This window comes from Pogona vitticeps, chromosome 5 (assembly GCF_051106095.1).
Source record: "Pogona vitticeps strain Pit_001003342236 chromosome 5, PviZW2.1, whole genome shotgun sequence".
Taxonomy (NCBI): domain Eukaryota; kingdom Metazoa; phylum Chordata; class Lepidosauria; order Squamata; family Agamidae; genus Pogona; species Pogona vitticeps.
The window spans coordinates 69,763,822-69,785,269 of NC_135787.1; the positions used below are offsets into that span (position 1 = coordinate 69,763,822).

General features: G+C 39.8%; 2 protein-coding genes across 19 annotated transcripts in view; one reads left to right on the top strand and one right to left on the bottom strand.

Moving 5' to 3' along the window:
- Positions 1-11,704, top strand: part of FIP1L1 (factor interacting with PAPOLA and CPSF1) — a 47,098-nt gene extending 35,394 nt beyond the window's left edge. For 9 of the 14 annotated variants that reach the window (XM_020792513.3, XM_020792511.3, XM_020792517.3 and 6 more), the window contains 3 exons: positions 3,707-3,920; positions 10,145-10,282; positions 11,383-11,704. In XM_020792513.3, the coding sequence (XP_020648172.2) occupies positions 3,707-3,920; positions 10,145-10,282; positions 11,383-11,533 (503 nt within the window). In that variant the 3' untranslated portion in view covers positions 11,534-11,704. The remainder of the gene's footprint in view (positions 1-3,706; positions 3,921-10,144; positions 10,283-11,382) is intronic. The other 5 variants (XM_073001258.2, XM_020792512.3, XM_073001265.2 and 2 more) reach the window with 3 other exon arrangements.
- Positions 11,705-13,204: 1,500 nt separating this feature from the next.
- The window catches only part of LNX1 (ligand of numb-protein X 1), a 149,187-nt gene continuing 140,943 nt past the window's right edge, over positions 13,205-21,448 (bottom strand). For all 5 annotated transcript variants that reach the window (XM_073001255.2, XM_078394675.1, XM_078394674.1 and 2 more), the window contains 2 exons: positions 17,152-17,310; positions 13,205-13,959 (listed from right to left, as the gene is read on the bottom strand). In XM_073001255.2, the coding sequence (XP_072857356.2) occupies positions 13,824-13,959; positions 17,152-17,310 (295 nt within the window). In that variant the 3' untranslated portion in view covers positions 13,205-13,823. The remainder of the gene's footprint in view (positions 13,960-17,151; positions 17,311-21,448) is intronic.

A 21,448-nucleotide genomic window follows, 5' to 3' on the forward strand; every position in this document is an offset into this window, starting at 1 on the left:
GGCATCAGGAGGGGAAACTGTGGCTGCTGACCGGAGTGAGGGAAGCTCCGGAGGAGCAGGAGGAGGCGGGAGGGCAGGCAGGCAGGCGAGCGCTTCCCGGCCAGGTCTCTGACCCCAGCCCTGTTCACTTTGGCCAGCCTTTGAGGCTCCCTTTCTCTCCTGGGTTTTGTTTTGTTTTTTGCAGCCCCAGCATGTTCCTATGGGGCTTGCAGTGTTTTTTTTTTGGGGGGGGGGGGATTTTTTTCTTCGGCCGGAATGGATTAATTGGTTTTCAATGCATTCCTATGGGAAATGGTGCTTCGACTTACGAATGTTTCAAGTTACGGACACTGTTCCAATATGGATTAAGTTCGTAAGCCGAGGTACCGCTGTATTAAATTTTGAGATCAGTGTTTTGAATAATATATTTGTGAGTGCTGATTCTGATGTGTATATCTCAAGTTTCATGTTGGGCCATAGTATCTGTGGAACTGTGGATGTGAAAATATCAAACTGGTTTGTAAAGAATGGAAACTAGTATTACTGATTACAATCACCTTTTGCAACTGATTATTTTAAAAAAATTGCTAGAGTACAGCTAATGTTTAAACATCTGCAAAAAACTGTACTCTATGTTGGGGAAACCATCTTTAGTTCTCATAGAGATTTTGTAAATGAGATGGGGGAATAGGTGTCAGTCTTAATGCTTTTCTGTAAGATTACTCTTCTTACAGTTCAGTCCTCTGTATGTCTACTCAGAGGTAAGTTCAATATGATTTGCTCCCAGGTAAGTGTGTATAGTATTGCAGCCTCAGTGTTCATGCACATCTATCTGCCTCTTTCCTGTACATTTCTGGCAAACATTTCTGCCATTTTTATAGTAATCTTTTTAAAGGGAAAGGAGTCTATCACAATTGAGCAAAAAAAGTTTTAACATAATAAATCTTTAATAAAAAAATAGCTGGAGTCTTATCGAATAGTAAAAAATACCTGGAATCCTGTTAGGCATCCAGAAGGCTGATGACATCACCAGCAGAACAGCAATTTTTGGTAATTATGAACATCCTATAAACTCTAGTGTCATCCCTTTTGTCATGTGGGGGCTGTGGGACAGAAGGAAGAGGTTTTTAAGTACAGAAAATTATTCCTGCAGCTGACGTCAGCATCTTTCTGCATGCAGAAGTCACAAAACCAAATTTCAGCCAATAAATTGTTTAAAGCAATATTAAAATAATAGATTGGCACCTTTGACAGACAAAGGATCCTGGGCACGAATTCAGTGATAATCCAAAGAATGTCTAGGAATATTGCCTGCTGGTCTTAAATCACTTGACTCATAAACTGAACCCTGTTGTACAACTCTGTGTGCAGTAAGGTTGATGATGTCATCAGCCACAGACTGATCTTTATTTTAAACTTTCCTATCCCTTTACCTCAGGTTCCAAGGGTCCCTGGGGATCACTTTCAACCTGGTGAAGTCTTTGGGAGTCTTGGAGAGGGGGAGTTTTTAATATTCAAAAGTTGCCACCATGGTCCTGATCCTGCTATTGGCAATTTTTTGGTATTAACTGTGTTTTAGATGATTTTATCTTGTTTATATTGTTGTGCTTTTATTCATGTAAGCCGCCCCGAGTAGATGTCGTCTAGAGGGGTGTGGAATTAGGTCTAATAAATTAATAAATAAATAAATAAATAAATAAATAAATAAATAAATAAACAAATAAATAAATAAATAAATAAATAAATAAATAAATAAATAAATAAATAAATTTTTTAAAAAATATTGACATTCCCAAAGGCTTCCCCAGGTAAAAAACAGATCTCTGGAGAGCTTTGGAAGCTTGTGGGGGGGATAAGAAAGTTTCAAATCAAGTTTGCACCTCATAACATGATCAGCCTATACGGATGCAGAGTTGTGTGACAGGATTCCAGTCATAGTTTAGTGTTTGGTGGGGTGGAGGAATGCCATCCGCTTCATGGATGTTCTTGGGGACAATTTTTTTTTAACTGAAGTCCTTTGTTGCTATGACATAAATGTAGACATGGTATGTACATAATGTATGTATTACTATAAATGGCACACAATAGATACTGTAGGTAACTAATGTACTTACTAGTGCCTCACTCAATTATCTGCATTCCTGAGGTCATTAAAATAAACCTTAGCTGCTCAATTTTATTCCATATAATTAAGTAGTATATAATAAATTCAGATAGTTACCAGTAATATGGCAAAGCTTCAAATGACATGCTCCCTCTACTCTGTGTTATACAGATTCTTTATGAAAGTCACATGCTATCCATGACTAACTCTATAGAGTGTAACCATCATTCAGTGTGAAATGCATAGTTTTTAGGAGAGGCTCATGATGTAAATGTTTTATTGTTTTTTCTAGTATGTGTACAACATTGAATATCATTACTATGTGGGGGGGGGTTTAATGATTACTTGGATTATGTTGGAAGGAAAGTGATACATTCAGTCAGCTCTCCTTAGTAGAGAGAAAGCTTAACAAGTCTACTGGCACATGCGAAGGATTCACTGCCGTTATTTAAAATAGGTCAATTGCAACCACATCAGCAGAAGACAGTAGATAGTTCCACTGATGATGAGAGTGGAGAAATCACAGGAAGGCAAAGCCTTGAGCTTACAAGAGCTGAGCAGATGGTTGAGGACAGAACATTTTGGAGATCGTTCATTCATAGTGTCACCATAAATCAGAGGCAACTTGATGGCACATAACAGATTTCACACTAATTTGGCAGCTCAGAATAAAAATAACAGAAGGGCAAGAAGGTATATGAAGTGCTGCCCTGCAAGATGTGCAAAGTAAGCAGCAGGGATTCATGGCATACTTGGAAAGGAGCTCACTTGATGCAGCTGTGCCATAGTCATTTCCACACTCCTCCTCACTCTGTAGCTCTGCCTGCTTCCTCTCTAGAAGTGAAACTACTACAAGATACGGGAGGTTGGAGTATGCATTGCACTTTAGAGAGGTTCTCTGTATTGAAGACTATTATGGCAAAATAAATAGTTTTCACTGTACCTTTTGCTTCTGATAAAGACAGAAAGAGCCTGTTGCACATCTCAGTACAAGAAGTTGTGTGTCTCAGATACTTGAAAGTATTGAAAGAGTCTGTTCTCCCCAATTATAGTTCTGTAACTAACAGTGTGTAGTTTACTTTCTGATAGAAATAGACAAATTTAAATGTGATTTAGTACAATCATCTGCAATATATTTCATGTTAATGGATATCTCATAGATCATGTAGGATGTTGGTGGAAATATTGATAGCTATTTCTTGATCTCCACTTGTTATTTCTCTCAGGTTATATAATTATGTGTTCATCGAGCCAAGTATTGTTAACTCTACAGTGGCTCTCTCTAGAGTTTTAGACATAATTCTTTTCTAGTATTTTAAATGAAATGTCATGAGATGTCATAAAATCATTGTGTCAAAGATTAGCATGGCATTAAATTGTATTCATTGCTATGAGTAGCATTTATGCTAGGATTTTGTTTATGAAACTTCCTTATTGAAAGCACCTTACTGATCTGAAACTGAATTGAAAACTGAACATTACAAAACAACATGCAAACAAAGTTACTGGCGCTGTGTTCTTGACTATAAAGTGGGAGTTCATTGATTTCAAGGATGACTCATACTACACTGTTCAAGTGTTGCTAGCTTTTTTGCTTTCTAATACTGGCATTTTTTTCTTTAGTCACCTTTCCGCACCTTACAGGTTCTGCTCCATCTTGGGCTAGTCTCCTGGACACAAGCAAACAGTGGGATTTTTATTCAAGAAGAGATAAAGACAGAGAAAGGGACAGAGATCGGGACAGAGAAAGGGACCGTGATCGTGACAGGGATCGAGAACGTACTCGAGAAAGAGACCGAGAGCGTGATCACAGTCCAACTCCTAGTGTGTTCAACAGGTCAGTCTGTTAAATCTAATGCTCCACTGTGGACATTCAATATATGTGCTATAGACATGCTTAGAACTTGAATGAGCAGCTGTATGTTTGTGAAAGTGGTTGAGTTCCATTCTTGTCTGTTGGTAAACATAATCAGCTTTTTCTAATGCATATCAGAAATATAGTAATACAGGTGTTTGTGCTGAGAATTGTTTCACTTTTGTTTCACAAGAAGGAAACAACTCTAAACTAATTACTTTTAAAAACATTTATAAAAGGGCCTAATGGACCTGAGTGCCCATCCAGTCTGAAACTGCAGTTTCCCCCCCCCCAAAAAAAAAATAAGAATGAGACTTCTGCAGAACTCTATCACACCCAAGGAAAGCAATCCAAGGAAAAAAAATTAAAAAGGCAGTTTTAAACTTTAAATCCCAACTTTTAAAAGGCTTGCACAAAAAACCCCTGCAATTTACCCCAAAATAAGAAAATTAAAATACAGTACAGTAAAAAATTTTAAATTTTTAAAAGGCATGCATGCACAAAAAAAATACCCCCTGCAATTTACCCCCAAAATAAGAAAATACTGTAAAAATACCTGTAAGACTTATGCAATAAAACCCACCACCCACACAAGAGAACAAATGAAAACTTACCTTCTGCTAGTCAAGTTCTCCAGAAGAAACCAAAGTTGCTCCTCACGAAGTCATCCCTGGAACTCCACATGCAAAAGTAAAGCCAGGCTGCATGGGGAAGGGTTTTTAAACCTTCCCTGCACAAGGCACAATGCATCCTGGGTATTGACTGTTTAAATTTGAAAGAAAATTGGAACATGGAAAACATCAATGCATCCTGGGTATTGACTGTTTAAATTTGAAAGAAAATAACAACAGGGAAAAACTTCCTGGAGGCAGTTGCATTGCAAAACAGTGACCGTTAAAACGCCATTCAAGCAAAGCACGACCTCCGGGCTGTCAAAACCATCGTTAAGCGAAACAGGGGACCCAAAATTAATCGCTATGCGAAGCATGGTCCCAACATCGCTAAGCGAAAATCGCCCATAGGGACCATCGTTAAACGAAGCGTAAAAAAGTCGTTGCTAAGCGATTTCGACGTTAAACGAAGTAATCGCTAAGTGAGGCACCACTGTATATGTGTAACATAATTCATAATGGAGCTTAACCTTTGCTTGTTTTTCTGTACCACCATAAATAGCCATTGTAATTACCTTGAATGTGTGATGCTCACTCACTGAACATGAGCTGGAGAGCTTTGGTGTGGACACAGAAAGATTTTTAACACTTTTCCTCCATTGTCTAGGACTATCTGTACTGCTTGTTGAAGCACTTTTGAAACTCAGTAGTTTCAATAGCAAACACCTGTGCAGTGTGTGTGCGTCATGACTTTAATTATACTTCATGTCTTTTGCAAAGCCATGAGCAGTCTCAGAAGTTCCATTTTAGAGCAGTCATTTAAACATATGATTAGTGTTCCCTTGCAGATACAAATACTATGTGATTTCCTAGTAGTTTTGCAGTCCAGTTGTGACTGGGTTAATCAGTTCTGGAGAATATAGTACACTGTGTGCTCAATCATGTTTCATTTTACCCTTTCTGTGTATGTAGTTAAGTATCACATGTTGTTTGCTTACATGCATCAACTGATTTCAGTTTTATTCCAAATCACAGCCAGTCCATTGAAATCATATTATATGAGCCTCGTGGCACAGTGGTTAAAACGCTGTACTGCAGCTAAAACTGTGCTCATGACCTGGGGTTCAAATCCCAGGTAGCCAGCTCAAGGTTGACTCAGCCTTCCATCCTTCTGAGGTCGGTAAAATGAGTACCCAGCTTGCTGGGGGGGGGCAATGTGTAGCCTGTATAATTAAAATTGTAAACCGCCCGGAGAGTGCTTGTAGCGCTATGGGGCGGTATATAAGTCCAATAAATAAATAAATAAATAAATAAATAATTTCTGCCTGCTGAAGGCTGACAATATCACCAGTGAGGGTTGTTGGGGGGGGGGAGTTGTATTTTTTTAAAAAAAAAATTCACGGCATCCTCTTTCTGTTTCATGGCTTGTGCAACTTGTGAGTTACCCATTTCATTGTGTAGAAGTCATGCGAGCCATGAGATGGAAGGAAAAAAATCTTTTAAGTACTGTACCTAAAATCTCTCCTCTTGCAGCATCCATGTAAATGTCATCACCTTTCTGCAGTCAAAAATTATGCAATAGGATTTTAGGCAGTGCAACCTGCATGGGTCTCATTCATTTGGTATATCTGCTTTAGTTGAGGTTAACATTGGATTTAGCCCTATGATATTTATAACTTGTAAATATTTTCAGGTTTCTTATAATCAATTTTTTCAGTCTTCATCCTCATCATGTTGTGTGCATTAGTTATTTGAGTCAAAATACATTGTTGCATGTTTTCTACAATGTTTAGCAAGAGCACAGGAACAGCATGATACGTTAATTAACACAGTTTGGGAATTCAACTTTTAATAAGCACAGAAGGTACAGGAGTTAAATCTAGGTATAAAGGAAAGTGACTTAGTCACCTAGAAGTTTGTTTGTGGTAATATCCTGTACTTGTTGAATGTTTTGCATTACAAATTGTAGGTCAGCGTCTTAGATGTGAGGACAAGTTTAACATCTGTTTTTTAGGCAGTTTGGTTGAAGGCCAGAAAAAGGTTGGCCATTCATGGGTGCTTAAAATTATCCTTAACATTTTCCAGGCCTAGAGAAGTCTCTGTGTTGCTGCCTGGCTTAACAGTTAAGGGAAGATGAAGAGGAGTGGTGTTTTTTGTCTTTTAATGTGGCTAAATTATCTGACATCTGTAATAAAACTGCTGCCATATGGCTATGTGAGAAACCAGGAGACCCTTTGCCTAGTAAAAGCTTGATTAAAAGAGAAAGTGGGAGGTGTGAGAACTATGGATTATTCGTATATGACACTCTTGAACAAATGTTGTTTTACCATTTAATAACATTATTTTTAACTATTGTCCATTGAAGGATAAAAATATTTTTGATAAATAGAATAGAAATTACTCCTTTGTGTGCTCCATAACAACGAGGTACCAACAGATTGTTTTTCTTTCTTGTGTTTTGTGGTTCTTCTTTGTGGCCTCTGTGAATCACACCCTGGGTGATCCACGCCTGTGTGGAGCCTCATCGGAAAATTCTAGAGCTTCTGCGGTAGCAATATACACATTAGAATAAGCCCCTCTGCCCTGTATAAGCACCTTGGCACCAAGCCCCTCCTTTCATTTTCTTTCAACCGCTGCGTTGAGAGCCTCATGTTCTTTCTGCTTCTGTGAGTAAAAGTGAAAGACAGCTTAATCTCGGTTCCTTTTTTATTTTTATCACTTATCTTTAGGAAAATAAATCATGTTAAATACTGTTATTAGTTTTTCTTCTTCTCTCCCTTGGCCTTTTGGCCGCAGCACCCCCCCCATCCCTTTTTTTGCAAATTGGTTTTTCCACATTGATAAAATACCACTCTCTGGTGACCACGCCAAGTGCCTCTTTTGTTTGGGAGAAGCATACCGAACCTCCTCCTGCACCCATTGTAAGAACTTCAAGCGCAGAGTCCTCCAATCTCGCCTATCTAGGCTGAAACTCCGCCTTTGGGGACAATCCCTTCAACCAGTTAAAATGGCCTAACCAGGTCATTGCTCCTGAGGGGACACCTTCATGTCAAGCTGGTCGACAGGTTTCCTCTATATGTTCCCGCCAATTCCGCTAATGTAGAAGACGGTTGTCAAAATCCATCAAGACAACATGAATGTTGTCCTCGTGGCCCCTTGGTGGCCTCGTCAGCCTTGGTTCTCTGCCCTTCAAGGAAGAGCAAAGAAGTACATCAGCCTGCCTTTGACTCCACACCTGTTGACCCCATGTCACGGCAAGATCTTCCATCCGGACTTGGATGGAAGATCCGGCTCATCACCTGACGGCATGGTGGCTTCCCCCTCTATAGCTGAGGTTCTTGCCCATGCGCGTAAGCGCTCCACTACTTTGACATATTCTTATAAATGGAAGGCTTTTTGCAAGTTCACGTCACCCCTGCACTTACCTGTCAGCCCGACGTCCCTTGATACAGTCCTCCAGTTTCTGCTGCACCTGTTTTGGTGTGGCCTCTCCCACTCCACTTTGAAGGTATATATTGCTGTCATAGTGGCCTATAAGCCACAATCTTCAGACTCAGCGTCTCTTTTTCGCTACCACACTTTGAAACAGTTATTGCAAGGGCTGAAAAATATGTGCCCAGCTTACAAGCCTCTTACTCTGTAGTGGTCACTCCAGCTCATTTTGAATTGCCTTGTGAAGCCACTTTTTGAGTCTTTAGCCTCGGCGTCGGAATGACTCCCGTCCCACACCTTTGGAATAGGCGTTGCACTCCCTAAATGTCAAATGGGCACTCTCCTATTAGGTTGCTTGCACCTCACCTTTCTGCACCTCAAAGAGACTCTTTGTAGCCTTCCAAGGTGCTTCTAAGGGTGCACAGGTCAACGCCCAGACCATCTCTGGATGGATCGTTTCCTCCATCCATCTGGTATATGAACTCATGTACCGCTACCATATGCGGTTAAGGCTGATTCAACAAGGGCCATGGCCTCTTCAACAGCATTCCTCAGAGGAGTGGACGTCACTGATATGTGTAGAGCTGCCACCTGAGCTACACCATCAACCTTCGCAGCTCACTACCAGCTGGATGTCCTAGCCAAGGCTGAAGCCACAGTGGGCCGTGCTGTCCTGGCCTCTGTGCTCTCGTGACGTTCCTCCACCTGGTAAATCAGCTTGCTAGTCAACCCATTAGTGTGCATTCACAGAGACCATGAAGAAGAAAGAGGTTTCTTACCTGTAACTCTGGTTCTTCAAGTGGTCATCTGTGAATTCACAATCCCCACCCTCCTCACTGTACGTCATGTGTGTTATTTGCATGCTGTGCAGCGGCAGATAGTTCTAAGGAACTGGGGCACTTGGTGTTGGGGGCAGGGTTAAAGGCAGCATGTGGAAGTTCCTGGCACCATGTGCCTGAGCTCTTGAAGGTTCCGAGGCTGCTCTGCAGAGGCGCAGATTAACCCATTAGTGTGAATTCACAGATGACCACTTGAAGAATCAGGGTTACAGGTAAGTAACCTCTTTTTATTAGACAGAGAATAGCGAAAAGAGAAGGGAAGTTCTTAATTCAAGTGCATGTCTCTGTACAAGCCTCATTGCTCTTAGAAGCTTGAGGAGATGCTACAAGAAGATAAACATGTAATTTTTAGCTGAAGCACGGGTTGTTGACTTATCCTGCTGGTTAGGAACATGTGATTCCCTCGTATCTGCAGTTTCAGGCACCCACAGTACATCATGGAATTAATCCCCTGTAGATACCATGGGTTCTACTGTGCTATTTGACTTCATCTCTCATCAGCTCCAGCTAGCATGTTCAGTGATCAAGGGTGATCAAATTGTATTTCAGCATTTGGAGGACTGCAGGTTCCCCACCCTCAGTGTGATATTTGATGATGCTGTATTTTTATCCCCTTCCATACAGCATTAAAAGTGTAAGACTGTACAAGGTGTCCTAAGTAGTGCACACATAGTCTTGCCAGTGACATATGCATGAATAAAATGGATTTCTATGAGAAGAATCTATACACATTATGGTCTCCATGTAAGCAAGAAAGCTGTGCTGTTTGTATCTTGCACAGCCCCCCTCCATATAGATGTTTACATTTGGTCAGAACTACAGGTCATGTATCACAGAGTGGGATGTGGGGCTGCATAATATAGTCTTGCCTGCATAGTGAGTTTTCCAGGTTTAGTGATACATCAGTAGAGCTTCTGGGTAACTCTTAAAGTATTTAATGTTTTTAGATAAGCCTGAAAGGCATTAATTTTCCTGTTTGGGTTCTCTTATTCTGGTTCATAAGAGGAAGCAGATAACTTCTTTTCACCTAGCTTTATCGTCTGTGTTAGGTACCCAGATGCACCAATCTACGGGAGTTTGAGTTCTCTGCAGTGACCACAGTGGAAACCAGAACACCTAACTATGTTCTGTGGTTATTCCTGTGTTCTCTCATAAGGAAAGATATTGAATATGTACAGAAATAGTCTTTTAGAATCATGTATTACTGGATGTAGTAAATGCACAAGGATTTTCCTGAAATCTCATCTCTCAGTATTTTCTGGTTAACAACTGCTTCAACACACTTGTTTGCTGACTGGTCACAATTGTTTTCTTTTCTTGTAAGTGACGAGGAACGATATAGGTACAGAGAATATGCAGACAGAGGCTATGAACGACATAGAACAAGCAGAGAGAAGGAAGAGCGGCACCGAGAAAGGAGACATCGAGAAAAGGAGGAGACGAGACACAAGTCATCACGAAGGTTAGCTTTTTAATAAGCAGTGAAAGTATTTTTTGTAAGATAGAAAGAGGTTAATTCAAGTATAATAAGAAACCTTGAACTTCTGTGCGGTGTTTTCAGTTGCTAAAAGTAGAAAATATTCTTGGATAGTGTTAGCCCTTGTTAACTTATGACCAGTAAATCAGACTGAAAGAGAGATAATAATGGTTCTTCTAGATGTTACTATTCACTCTTCTGCTTGAGGAGGGAAAGATAATGCTCTTGCCATTTCAGCAAAGAAAACGAGGTTTCTCCCACTCATAGTGGCAGCTAATCATCCCTGAAGTGCTTGTGGGACTCTGAGATACTGGGGCCTGGGCTATTTCCTGACAGTGTGGATCTGTGGCATTGACACAGATTAGATTTGCTAATGACATTAATTCAGCCTTACATTGTGCGAAAAGAGGAGCTAAATGCGACTATTATATTACTTGCTAGCTAGAATCCTATTGGTGTTTGTGTAACTTATTGTGGCTAATGGCAGCCAATGGATGAGCTGCTCGGACCCATTTACTTGCATTACCAGCGACATAATTAGGCAAGTGACTGAAAGCACCTCATCAGTTATATGCAGTTATATTACGTGAACACTGAAGACTGTGACCAGTCTTGCCTTGGCCACTCCAGAGACGTTATAGAGTGACCAAGAAGATCTCTCTGCCTGACATAGTGCTTCCAGTGAAAATTAAGAAAAAAACAACCAAAGCCCTCTTATAAAGCAATTTTAAGGCCGCCTGTGTAAACAAACATAAAATTCTGTTAAGAGTTTAAGTTCTCATTGATAAATAAAATTATTGCCACATAGCTGCAAAAATAAATTTGATTATCTTATTACAAAGGTTTTCAGGGCAGTTGTAGGTGCCCCCCAAATCCTCCAGTTCTTGTTCTAAAGAATCATAATGAAGTGCAACAGTGGCAATATTTTTCTTCAGTCTCCTTTTGGCTTAAATTGTGTAAGCTTAGAAAATATGTTCATGACCACACTGCACAGCTTTATAACATCCAAGGCAAGAAACAGAAAGCTGGTACTTAGTGTGAAACTTCATTTAATAGCTTTCTGTGTTTTCCTCCCTTTCTTACAGTAACAGTCGGCGTCGCCATGACAGTGAAGAAGGGGACAGCCACAGGAGGCACAAACACAAAAAATCAAAAAAGAGCAAAGAAGGAAAAGAAACAGGTGGTGGCGAACCTGCCCCAGAACAGGAAAACACTGATGCTGCCCCTGCAGAATAGGCATGTGTGTTTTTGCCTACTTGCTTATATTATTGCCAGAAATAGATTGCTCTAAATCTAATTATTTTTCTGGGTCTTAAAACACTGCTCTTAATCTTGTTCTGTTAGTACAAAAGCATAAGTTTAATCTGGATTTTTTGAAAATAAAAAGAGTGAATTTTCCATGTTAAAGCATGTTGTTTTTGTCATATCTATACATCAAGAAATGTAAAGGTATACATAATACATGTCATACAATATTGTATATATATATATATATATATAACGTATACCATGAAGTGTACCTGGAGAGTTAGTTAATGAGCTCCTGTACTCACCTGTATCTGCCGCCCCCCCCCCCCCCAAATAGGGGCAAAATTTTTGTGGTGCCAAACCCCGTCCTTAGTGTTTTCTGTCTGCCAAAAAAGACTGATTTCTGTTTCTTCCAGGAACAATGATTTTTACCATAGGGGCCTTGGACAAGACCTCCCCCCCTACAAGAAATCTAAAAGAGAAAGTGGAAGTGCCTGCCTGTGCCCTTCCCCCACCCCCACCCAATGCCTACAGTATTTCCAAGCCTATGCCTATGGTGGTCTATTGTGGCCACTAGCTTGCTAAGATCAACCATCTTAACTTTCCACTATTAACCTGAGTGTCATTGACATGCAGTGTGCAGAACTAGTACAAAGGCTTTCCCAACAAAGGGCTCATTTAGACAGGTGTTTGTCACCCTGTTTGCTGCATTGCAGGAGTGGATTTGGTCACACTTTTTTTCTGGGAGCCACATAATGAGCCGATCAGATTGCCTCCAGGGCACCCCAACCCACACCTTTCTGAGCCCCTGTCAGGGCCTACTACTTTTTTGGTCTGAGTTCTTGTGCTCTAGTTTAGTCTGTCCCCTGTGAATGCATTCACTGGGAATGAACTTCTTGTTTGAATTTCCAGTAACGTGAAGTGGCTTAATAAACAAGCCTCTTCGGGACATTGGTAATTTGAACACTTTTCCTGCTGAGGAGCAGGAAAATGAAATTATTTTTCTACAGATGCACAGAATCACTTAGATTAACTTTTTTTTTTAAAAAAAATTTTGCTTTTGTGTGAAGTGCCAATCAAAATCGTGGTTTCTTGATCGGCAGTATTCACAAAGAAAAGGAAAAACTGCAGAGTAGCAGATGAAGTGTTCAATTGCACCAGAAGGAGCTGGACAGTTGCTTGAGGTTGATATGCCATTTGGACACAAAGATCACACCAAATAGTTTATCTCCCCGCAATCCTATTTAGACTGCGCCAGCCTACACTAAAATGGTCATTGTAGGTGTGCCCTTGCTCAACAAACTGAAGGACTTTAACATGACCAATGTACAGAGTCTGGAGGAATAAATTACAACCACCATTTTGTTTGCCACTTAAAATATATACAGTAGTTATGTAGCTTCTCATTCAAGGGATCAAAAGCAAAACTCCACATATCTTCAACCTGTTTCTCCCTCTCTATGCATAAACAAGTTTTTAAAAGTTTTAAAGTTTTGTGTACTGCTTACAGTACTGTAGTAGACTGTGCGTATGTGTACCCATTCTGATACACCTGGTGCCTCCTGTCATATCAATTGACAACTACCCCGCAAGGAAGATAATGGACAAAACTCAGTAAAATAGGTAGAATATTCACATGAAATAATGAATAGTCATGAATTAGAAGTACTGGAGAGAAATATGTATTTTTGTGTATGTTTTTTTTTCTTCCTGAAAATAACCTGGTTTTACCAAGTACAATTACAGTTATTTAAAGAGTAAAAATAAAAATTCATTCACAGTTATTACACTAGGAAACAACATTTTAAAATATCTGCTTCATACTGACCACAAAAAAGTCTTATAATCACTAGCTTTTGTGTCTTGAATAGATGCTGCCAAAAAAATTGTTAGAAAAGTATTGCAATAATTATTTCAAGAGATTTTAGAGATACTTTACTCCATTCGAAAGTTGTATCTTTTTTTTAAATAAACATAAGGTGAAACATTACTACTCTGCTTTCAGTAGATATAAAAATACAAACAAGTGAGACAAAGATCAGCACGTGTACCCTGGCATTTAAGATCGCACTAGATGGCTGTATTTTAAAAGTGCATTTTTTTGTCTAATACAAGGATTTGTTTTCCTTAAAAGCATTCTGTGTTATGCACACTTACATTGAACAACTTTTTCTTTTACATTTAAATAGGTGAGCAGAAAGTGGAGTAAATAGATGTCCATATAGCTGGCTGATCATGTGTCAATTAGTTGTTGAATTTCTCCAGGTGAAATACAATTTTATAAAAAAGTACCAGGCCAGGACACAATGGTGAGAGTAATTTTCCCCTTCAGTTCTTTTAGCATCCTTGCCAAACAGGTGTGCACCATTCCTGAGATATTCCTGCCATTTACTGCAAGGAGGAGGTCCCCACATCTGGAAGAAAAGAAGGATGTACGAGTTACTGACATTTCAGTTACTCCCGGATAAGAACATATCTTCAAATAAAATAAAAAAACAATCTCTCTTGTTATTCTTGAACTTTTGTCCTTTAGAATGCTTTTGATTCTGTTCTCAGGAAAATAGTAAATAAAGGGATAGAATTAAATTAGTGAGGTACCGATGAATAAAGATTAATTGAAAACTTACTGAAGAGGAATAAACCATTCTGTAGGGTTTTTTCATGCCACCCCATCACATCACCCCTGTATTCTATTCTGAAGTCTTAATGTTCTAGGGGCAAATAGGAAACAGATTTTTTAAAATATGAAATGCCCATTTAAAAGAAAAACAGCATGTATGGGACATAATAATAATCATCATGTGCTTTCCAGGGCTTTTTAGGTAGAAAGTACTCAGAAGTGATTTACCATTCCCTTCTGGGGTCATTCTGGGTTTATGCTGGCTCTTTTGGGGTACATAGTGGGGAGTTGAACTCCTAACCTCACTGAGATAGCCACCAGAAATAATTGCCAAATCAAATCTGACTTGTGGTGATCCTTTCCTGGGTTTTCTCAGTAGAGAATACTTAGAATTGGTTTCTGGTTCTCTTCTTCTGGGGGCACCCTAGAATTGTGTATTTTGTCCAAGGCTACAGAGGCTGGTTCTCCTCCCAGGAAACACAGTAGGAAACACAGTAGGAAATAGCACTATATATAAACGAGTCTTGGATTTGGGTGTTATATATATTTGCATTACACACAGGAATCAGTATTATCTGATCTTGTAGAGAATCAGTGACAGCCAATGTAGAGAATCTTGTAGAGAATCAGTGAGAGCTCTATGTCTACATAGTGGATTTAGTGTCAAACAAGGGCTCAGGAGACCTGGGTTCAAATCTTTGCTCAGGTATGGAAAGTCAGTTGGGGACAGCAGTATTAAAACCACTACAGTGGTGCCTCACTTGTCGAGGATAATCCATTCCAGCAAAATTGCTGTAGAGCGAAATCCATGTCAAGCGAAAAAAAGCCCATTGAAATGCATTGAAAACTGGTTCAATACATTCCAATGGGCGAAATACCTCAGCGTCCAGCGAAGATCCTCCATAGGGTGGCCATCTTCCAATGCCTGTGCAGTGAAAAATCCATCCTAGAGCACAGTGGGGAGCCATTTTACACAGCGGGCGGCCATTTTGGACCCCGACGATCAGCTGTTTTGATCGTCATAATGCAAAGAATCGGTTCCCGAAGCAGGGAACCGATCATCAGGAAGTGAATTTTGCCCATTAAAACATCGTTTTGCGATTGCAAAAGTGATCACAAAAACCTCATTGTCAAGCGGATTCTTCGTTTAATGAGGTAATCATTAAGCGAGACACCACTGTACTTAAATATTTCACATAACTTTGAAAATCATACCAGCTTGCAATATGTTGAGGCAACTAGATAGCATTGAAAATCATCCTATACAGTTCCTAGCATTTCAAGAGAATAACCACTTGTTCCAACAGATAAACTATTTCATTAGGTGCTCTTATAAGTTTCTCATGTTTTACCTTTTTCTGGGGGGGGGGAATGAGAAGTTGCCCTTGGGGAAAAATTGGGGGAGGGGACTTTTTTCCTTTCCCATCTTTAGATGTGCCACTGTTCACAAAAGCAATGACAGATAAGGGCAGGGTTAAGTACTCCCTTCTTTGTGTGTTGAACTGAGTAGGTAAGTACAGTGGTGCCTCGTTTGACAAGGATAATTCGTTCTGTTCAAATCGCTGTTAAGCGAAATCCTCGTCAAGCGAAATTAAAAAACTCATTGAAATGCATTGAAAACCGGTTCAATGCATTCCAATGGGCAAATACCTGCTCATTTTGCGAAGATCCTTCATAGGGCAGCCGTTTTCTCATGCCTGTAAAGCGAGGAATCCGTCCTAAAGCACAGCAGGGAGCCATTTTGCACAGCGGGTGGCCATTTTAGAGCCGCCGATCAGCTGTTTTAAAATCGTCGTCTAGCAAAAAATTGGTTCTCAAAGCAGGGAACTGATCATCATTAAGCGAATTTTCCCTATAGCAACATTGTTTTGCGATCGCAATAGCGATTGCAAAAACTTCATCATAAAGCGGTTTCGTCTTTTAAAGAGGTAATCGTTAGGCGAGGCACCACTGTATTGCTTCAATCTGCAGTAGACTACCAATCTTATCAGAATATTTGTGGGATGAAGGATATGCAAGCTTAAAAAAACTGTCAATGGTACATGCTAAACTGGTAAATGAACTACATAGTTATTAGGAACTATTCAGATATTTGGGAAAAGGGCTGTAGCTCAGTAATAAAATTTATGTATTCTCTTTCTTTAAAAATAACTATGATGCCATACAGCAGGCAACAATCATAAACATTGAATGCAAAAATCATTAAATGTACTAACAATAAAAGGCATCTAAAAGAGTCAAGTTATAAAATATGCACTTAAAATGTCTTTTCTAAAAGCAGGAAGACTAGGAACAAGTTGTAGTTCTAATGTGAATGCATTCCAAGGTTAGGAGGAAGCTCTTTTCTTTCCCTGTTCTATCTGCCAGTCTTCTGGCTTCTGTGGATTAAAAAAAATACTCAAGGGGATGTCTGCTAGTTTTTTTAATGAACAATGGGTTCACAATGAACTGGTAGCCCTTTAAGATAGCCACCCCTAAGCCAGTGTTTCTCAACCTTGGCTCCTCAGATGTTCTTGGACTACAACTCCCAGAAATCCTGGCCAGCACAGCTAGTGATGAAGGCTTTACTCCAAGAACAATGGTTGAGAACCACTGCCGTAACTCATTTAGTGTTCTGATGATTAAATTCAAAGCCTTAAGAACAATGTGCATGCCTTTCAGTATCAAAGGATTATCTTAACACTATGCACAAATTAAGACGTCACATTTTGCACCATCAGAATCTTCCAGACACATTTCAGTGATAGCTCTATGTAGAGCATATTACAGTGGTCAAAACATGATGCAACCAAGGCAGAGGTAATTAGCATGAACAATGTTTTGCCTTTTCAGAAGGCCCTAGGTTCAGTCTTGGTGTATTGATGTACAACTGGCAAACGTTTCTTGTCTGCCACCTTAGACAACAGCTTCCTGCAGCCTGACAGCATAAGGCAGTATCCCACATTTGGTGGAAAAGATTATGTTATTAGTAATGTGATTCCATTACCTGATTCTTCCGTCATTATATGCTGGGGTTCCTCCAACAATTGATTTGATAAAAAATGGCTTGTTTCCACTCCTTTCTTCGTAACCTCCCACAATGCTGAAGCCAAGACTTCCTGCTGTATTTCTTCGTAATACAATGTCTTTACAACTGTACAAATACCTAAAAAATAGTTCCACTTAATAGTAAGTTGTCAAATTCAAAATTATCAATGAAGAGTTATTACATTGTTGGCAATTTCAGACTTTAAAAGCAAGTCTGTACACCTTAGCTGCATACTATAAACAAAGAGCCAATGAAGATGCTTTGTTTTGCATATATTTAGAGGTGTTTTGTAGGAATAGTTAAGTGAAATGTATTCTTGAAAGTTTTCACGGCTGGGATCCGGTGGTTGTAGGTTTTTCCGGATGTTTGGCCATGTTCTGAGTATATGCAGAGAAACAAATGTTGAGGTAAATAGCTCTATGCACCTACATAATTGTTTCAATATGATTATTTTAAAACATATTCCATTTGCTATATACAAATTGCATTCACTTATAAATACTCTTCTTCAGTACTTTCTCTGGCTTTTTGTCTGCAATTATTAATTTGATACTCATAATTCACACCTCATGGAACACTTTCCTAGCCAAGGAAGAGTTCTGTGCCACTTGGAAGCTTGCAGAACTCTATAGTCCCACTCATCCACCCAGGTTGGTTCAATAACAGAACTACATTTATAGTAGATCTTTGTCATCACACAGGCAGCAATCAGAGATAAAGGTTTATATTAGGAGGGGGAAATTAAAAACAAAAAATGGTATTCCCATTTTTAAGAAATGTTTGAGGGTAAGTTTTTGCTGTACTTTGGCAGGATTTTCATGCTACGATTAGACAAGGCCCTTGGGAACTACAAATATTCACGTGCTGGCAAGATATAAGATACAATGTTTGTGCAACAGTTAGCGGGCTCCTAATGTAAAACACAGGTGCTTGGCCCTTCTGTTGGAAGCTAGCTCTACTGTATTTCTTTGCCATCTGTAGTAGGCTATTTTTCATGGAGACATAACATTCGCCAGATTTAACAGTCTTCATGAAGGTTGTGACCAAATGTTGCCAGGATTCAATCATCATTGATAGCTGTTCTCTAATGCACACATCCACAGCCAGTTAAGCAGATTATATTTGTACTAATTCATCCCTGCCATTTTAGAGGTTTTCTAAAATCTGGGGGCTTCTTTCAAACTGTTATGTAGCATTTCTGCAGTACATTGAAAATACTTAACTATGATTAACTTATTGATTTAATCTACACCTGCCTTTTCCCAAAATCTTCCATAAACCCATTGTTTTTTCCTTATGTCTGTACATCATGGGGGGATGGCTGTAGGTCAGTAATGGAGTACCTGATTTACAACATGAATTCCAGATTCGACCCTTGAGATCATTGGGCAGGATTCACAAAGACAGCTGTCTGAAACTGTATAGAGCAACTGACAATTAATGTAGCTCAAAGTAATGGGAACCTCTTTCATCCTAAAAGTTGAATTCAGTGTCAGACATATTTTCAGAGGCTGCATTCCAGTGGTGGGTGGGGGGACCAACAGCAAAAGGGAGGGGCCAAAAATACCCAAATATTTTAGGTTAACATTCTTAACAGGCAGTACTAGCCTTAGGAGATAACATTTTTGTCTTTTAGAATGGGGGAAAATGCATAAAGATCTGGGAAATTACCAAACAACATGGCATGAGAAAGAGTCACAAGGGCACTGAATCTACTCTGGGTTTTAGTCCAAATTTTAAAAGGGTGGTTCAAGGTGTTGAACCTATTTTAGATAAAGAATCGGATACTGGATAGTTCTAGATTTCGGACTAGCACATGGAGTGGATTTGTTGTCTTCATGACAATTGTATGTCTCCAGTGTTTACCAGGTTTGGACCCACAGAGGGTCAGATCCGTCCCTAGTACAGTACTTGACATTTTCTGCTCATAGTGTTGATGTTGCTGAGTTAAACAGATAGCTTTGAAGGGCTAGGCAGCTTTGGATGATCCTAATTTTGATATAAACAAGGTTACATTTACTTATATTTCCATGATACTTAGAATGAGCACCCAGCAAAATTCAGCTAATGCATGTGTCTATATATTTAATAAATTTACAGATTTTTTTATTATCATCACTATTTTCTAAAATATATTGGGTATTATCCTGTTCAGAGCATAAAGGAAATAATGTTAATAATCCTGTCCAATTCCCAACAGATCCTGCTGCATGTCTGATGATGCAATTGCTTAGGCAACTAAACTTGCTACAGTTAAAAATACAAGGAGCCTGCTGGACTATGAGAAATGCTTAACATAATTGCCCTTCTACAACCATATAATGCAATAGGATACTAGCTCTTATTTGATTCATTTGGAAGTGGCCTTGAGCCCTGTACCTAATAGGTAAAACCTAATTGAAATATTTGTACAAAAACTTTCAAGAATTCAACTGTAATAGCTTTATAAACCCAGTGTTTTGAAAACAGTATAGCAGGAGCGGCAGCAGCTCCCTCTGGTCTGAAGAATTATACCCTCAACATCCCATTTGCAATTTACATTCGTCTCATGCAGGTGGGTGGCTTGACCAAGCTTTTATTACAAGGAAAGCAGGCGGGGACTCTGGTCAGTACTAATTTTCTTAGTTCCTGATAAAAGCTCAGTGGTAGCCTGAACCAACAAAGTGGAAGCAGGAGCAGTTTAAAACAACACAGGGAGAAGGTAGTCCGTGTTTTGCAGTTCAGAATTGCAGGCAAAGGGCTAATTCTAATCTTAGGGCTACTGTGTTTATTTAACACAGTGTTTATTTAACACAGTGGCTGAAATCCTGTTTTGTGGTTATGCAAACGCTGACTATTAGATGTGAACTGATGTTGAGAAATCTCCATAGGCACTATCTGTTGCATACCGAATTGTCTGACTCCATATGCAACGAATAATGTCTACTATTTTTTAACTTGCAGCAATTTGCTTCTTCGTGTTATGTCTTCGCCTAGAGTGGTCTATTAGGCCAGATAGGTGGGGTATAAATCAAATAAATAAATAAATAAATAAATAAAATGTTTGTGTAACTGTGCATAGAATCAAGCAGTGATTCTAAGATTAGCCATGGAACCATAACACGCCCAATATTAGCCTTGTCCAAAGTATCATAAACCCCATTGGACTTACGCTGGAATGACAGAAGGAAGAGGAGTGTATTCACTTTTTTCCTCTTGTCATCAACTGTTTGTGTATAAATTCCCACTGAAACTAAGGGAAGGTAAATTAATCTGTGTCAGCTCCAAAGGTTGTGGTGAACTGTTGTTATTGTATTATGGATGTTTCTGGGAAGCAACTATGGATCCACAGCCTCTCCTGGCATGCCCACCATCACATGCCCACCATGCACTTTCCAGCTTGTACGGTTACATGTGTACTCAGAGACTTCTCTGTCCTTGAAGGTGAAGATCTAATATATGTACTCTAGATTGCATCCTAAAAAACTGTAAGATTACACTGCTCATAAAAGCACAACTGAATTTGAGAAATCACCTACAACTGAGCACTTTTCTGGTTGTCTATAAAATGTCTGCATTTTGTTTTACTCCTCTTATTTTCCAAACCAGTGAATTAGTTGTAAGCTGCTCTCAATATATGGGAGCAAACAGGATATGCGTCAAACAGAGAGGATTTGGTAGACTAATCTGAGTTGGAGCAACTCACACAATAAGTGATATAAATTTATATAAGGTGCAAATCAGAACATTCTGTGTTATCTCCTGTTGAACAATTCATGCACACACATAATGGAATTAATAATGTGAACAAGTTTTCATACTACCTCACTTAGAATTATGAATTCGGGGGGGGGCTAAATTGCACCCTCAAGATGGCTCTCCCCCCTCGCAGGGAGCAAGGACCTATTGTCATGGTCCGCCCTCGAAGGCTACTGGATCCGACTGGATTCCAGGATGCCATGAGAGGGGTTACGGCTGACCTGGTTGGCGCTCCTGTCGAGGCTCTGGTCGACGGCTGGTTCACCGCCGCGGCTAGTGCCGTAGACACGATCGCGCCTAAACGCCCTCTCCGCCGCAGAGATCGCCCGGCGCCCTGGTTTAACCAGGATCTCCGGACGTCGAAGCGGGTCAGGAGACGGCTAGAGCGCAAATGGAGAAAGGACCCGACGGTTTTTAATCGTATAGCTGTTAAGGTCGCTACTAACCTTTACCAAGCCAAGGTAAAGGCTGCCAGCCGAACCTACCTCACTAACCGGATAAGTGAGGCATCCAACCA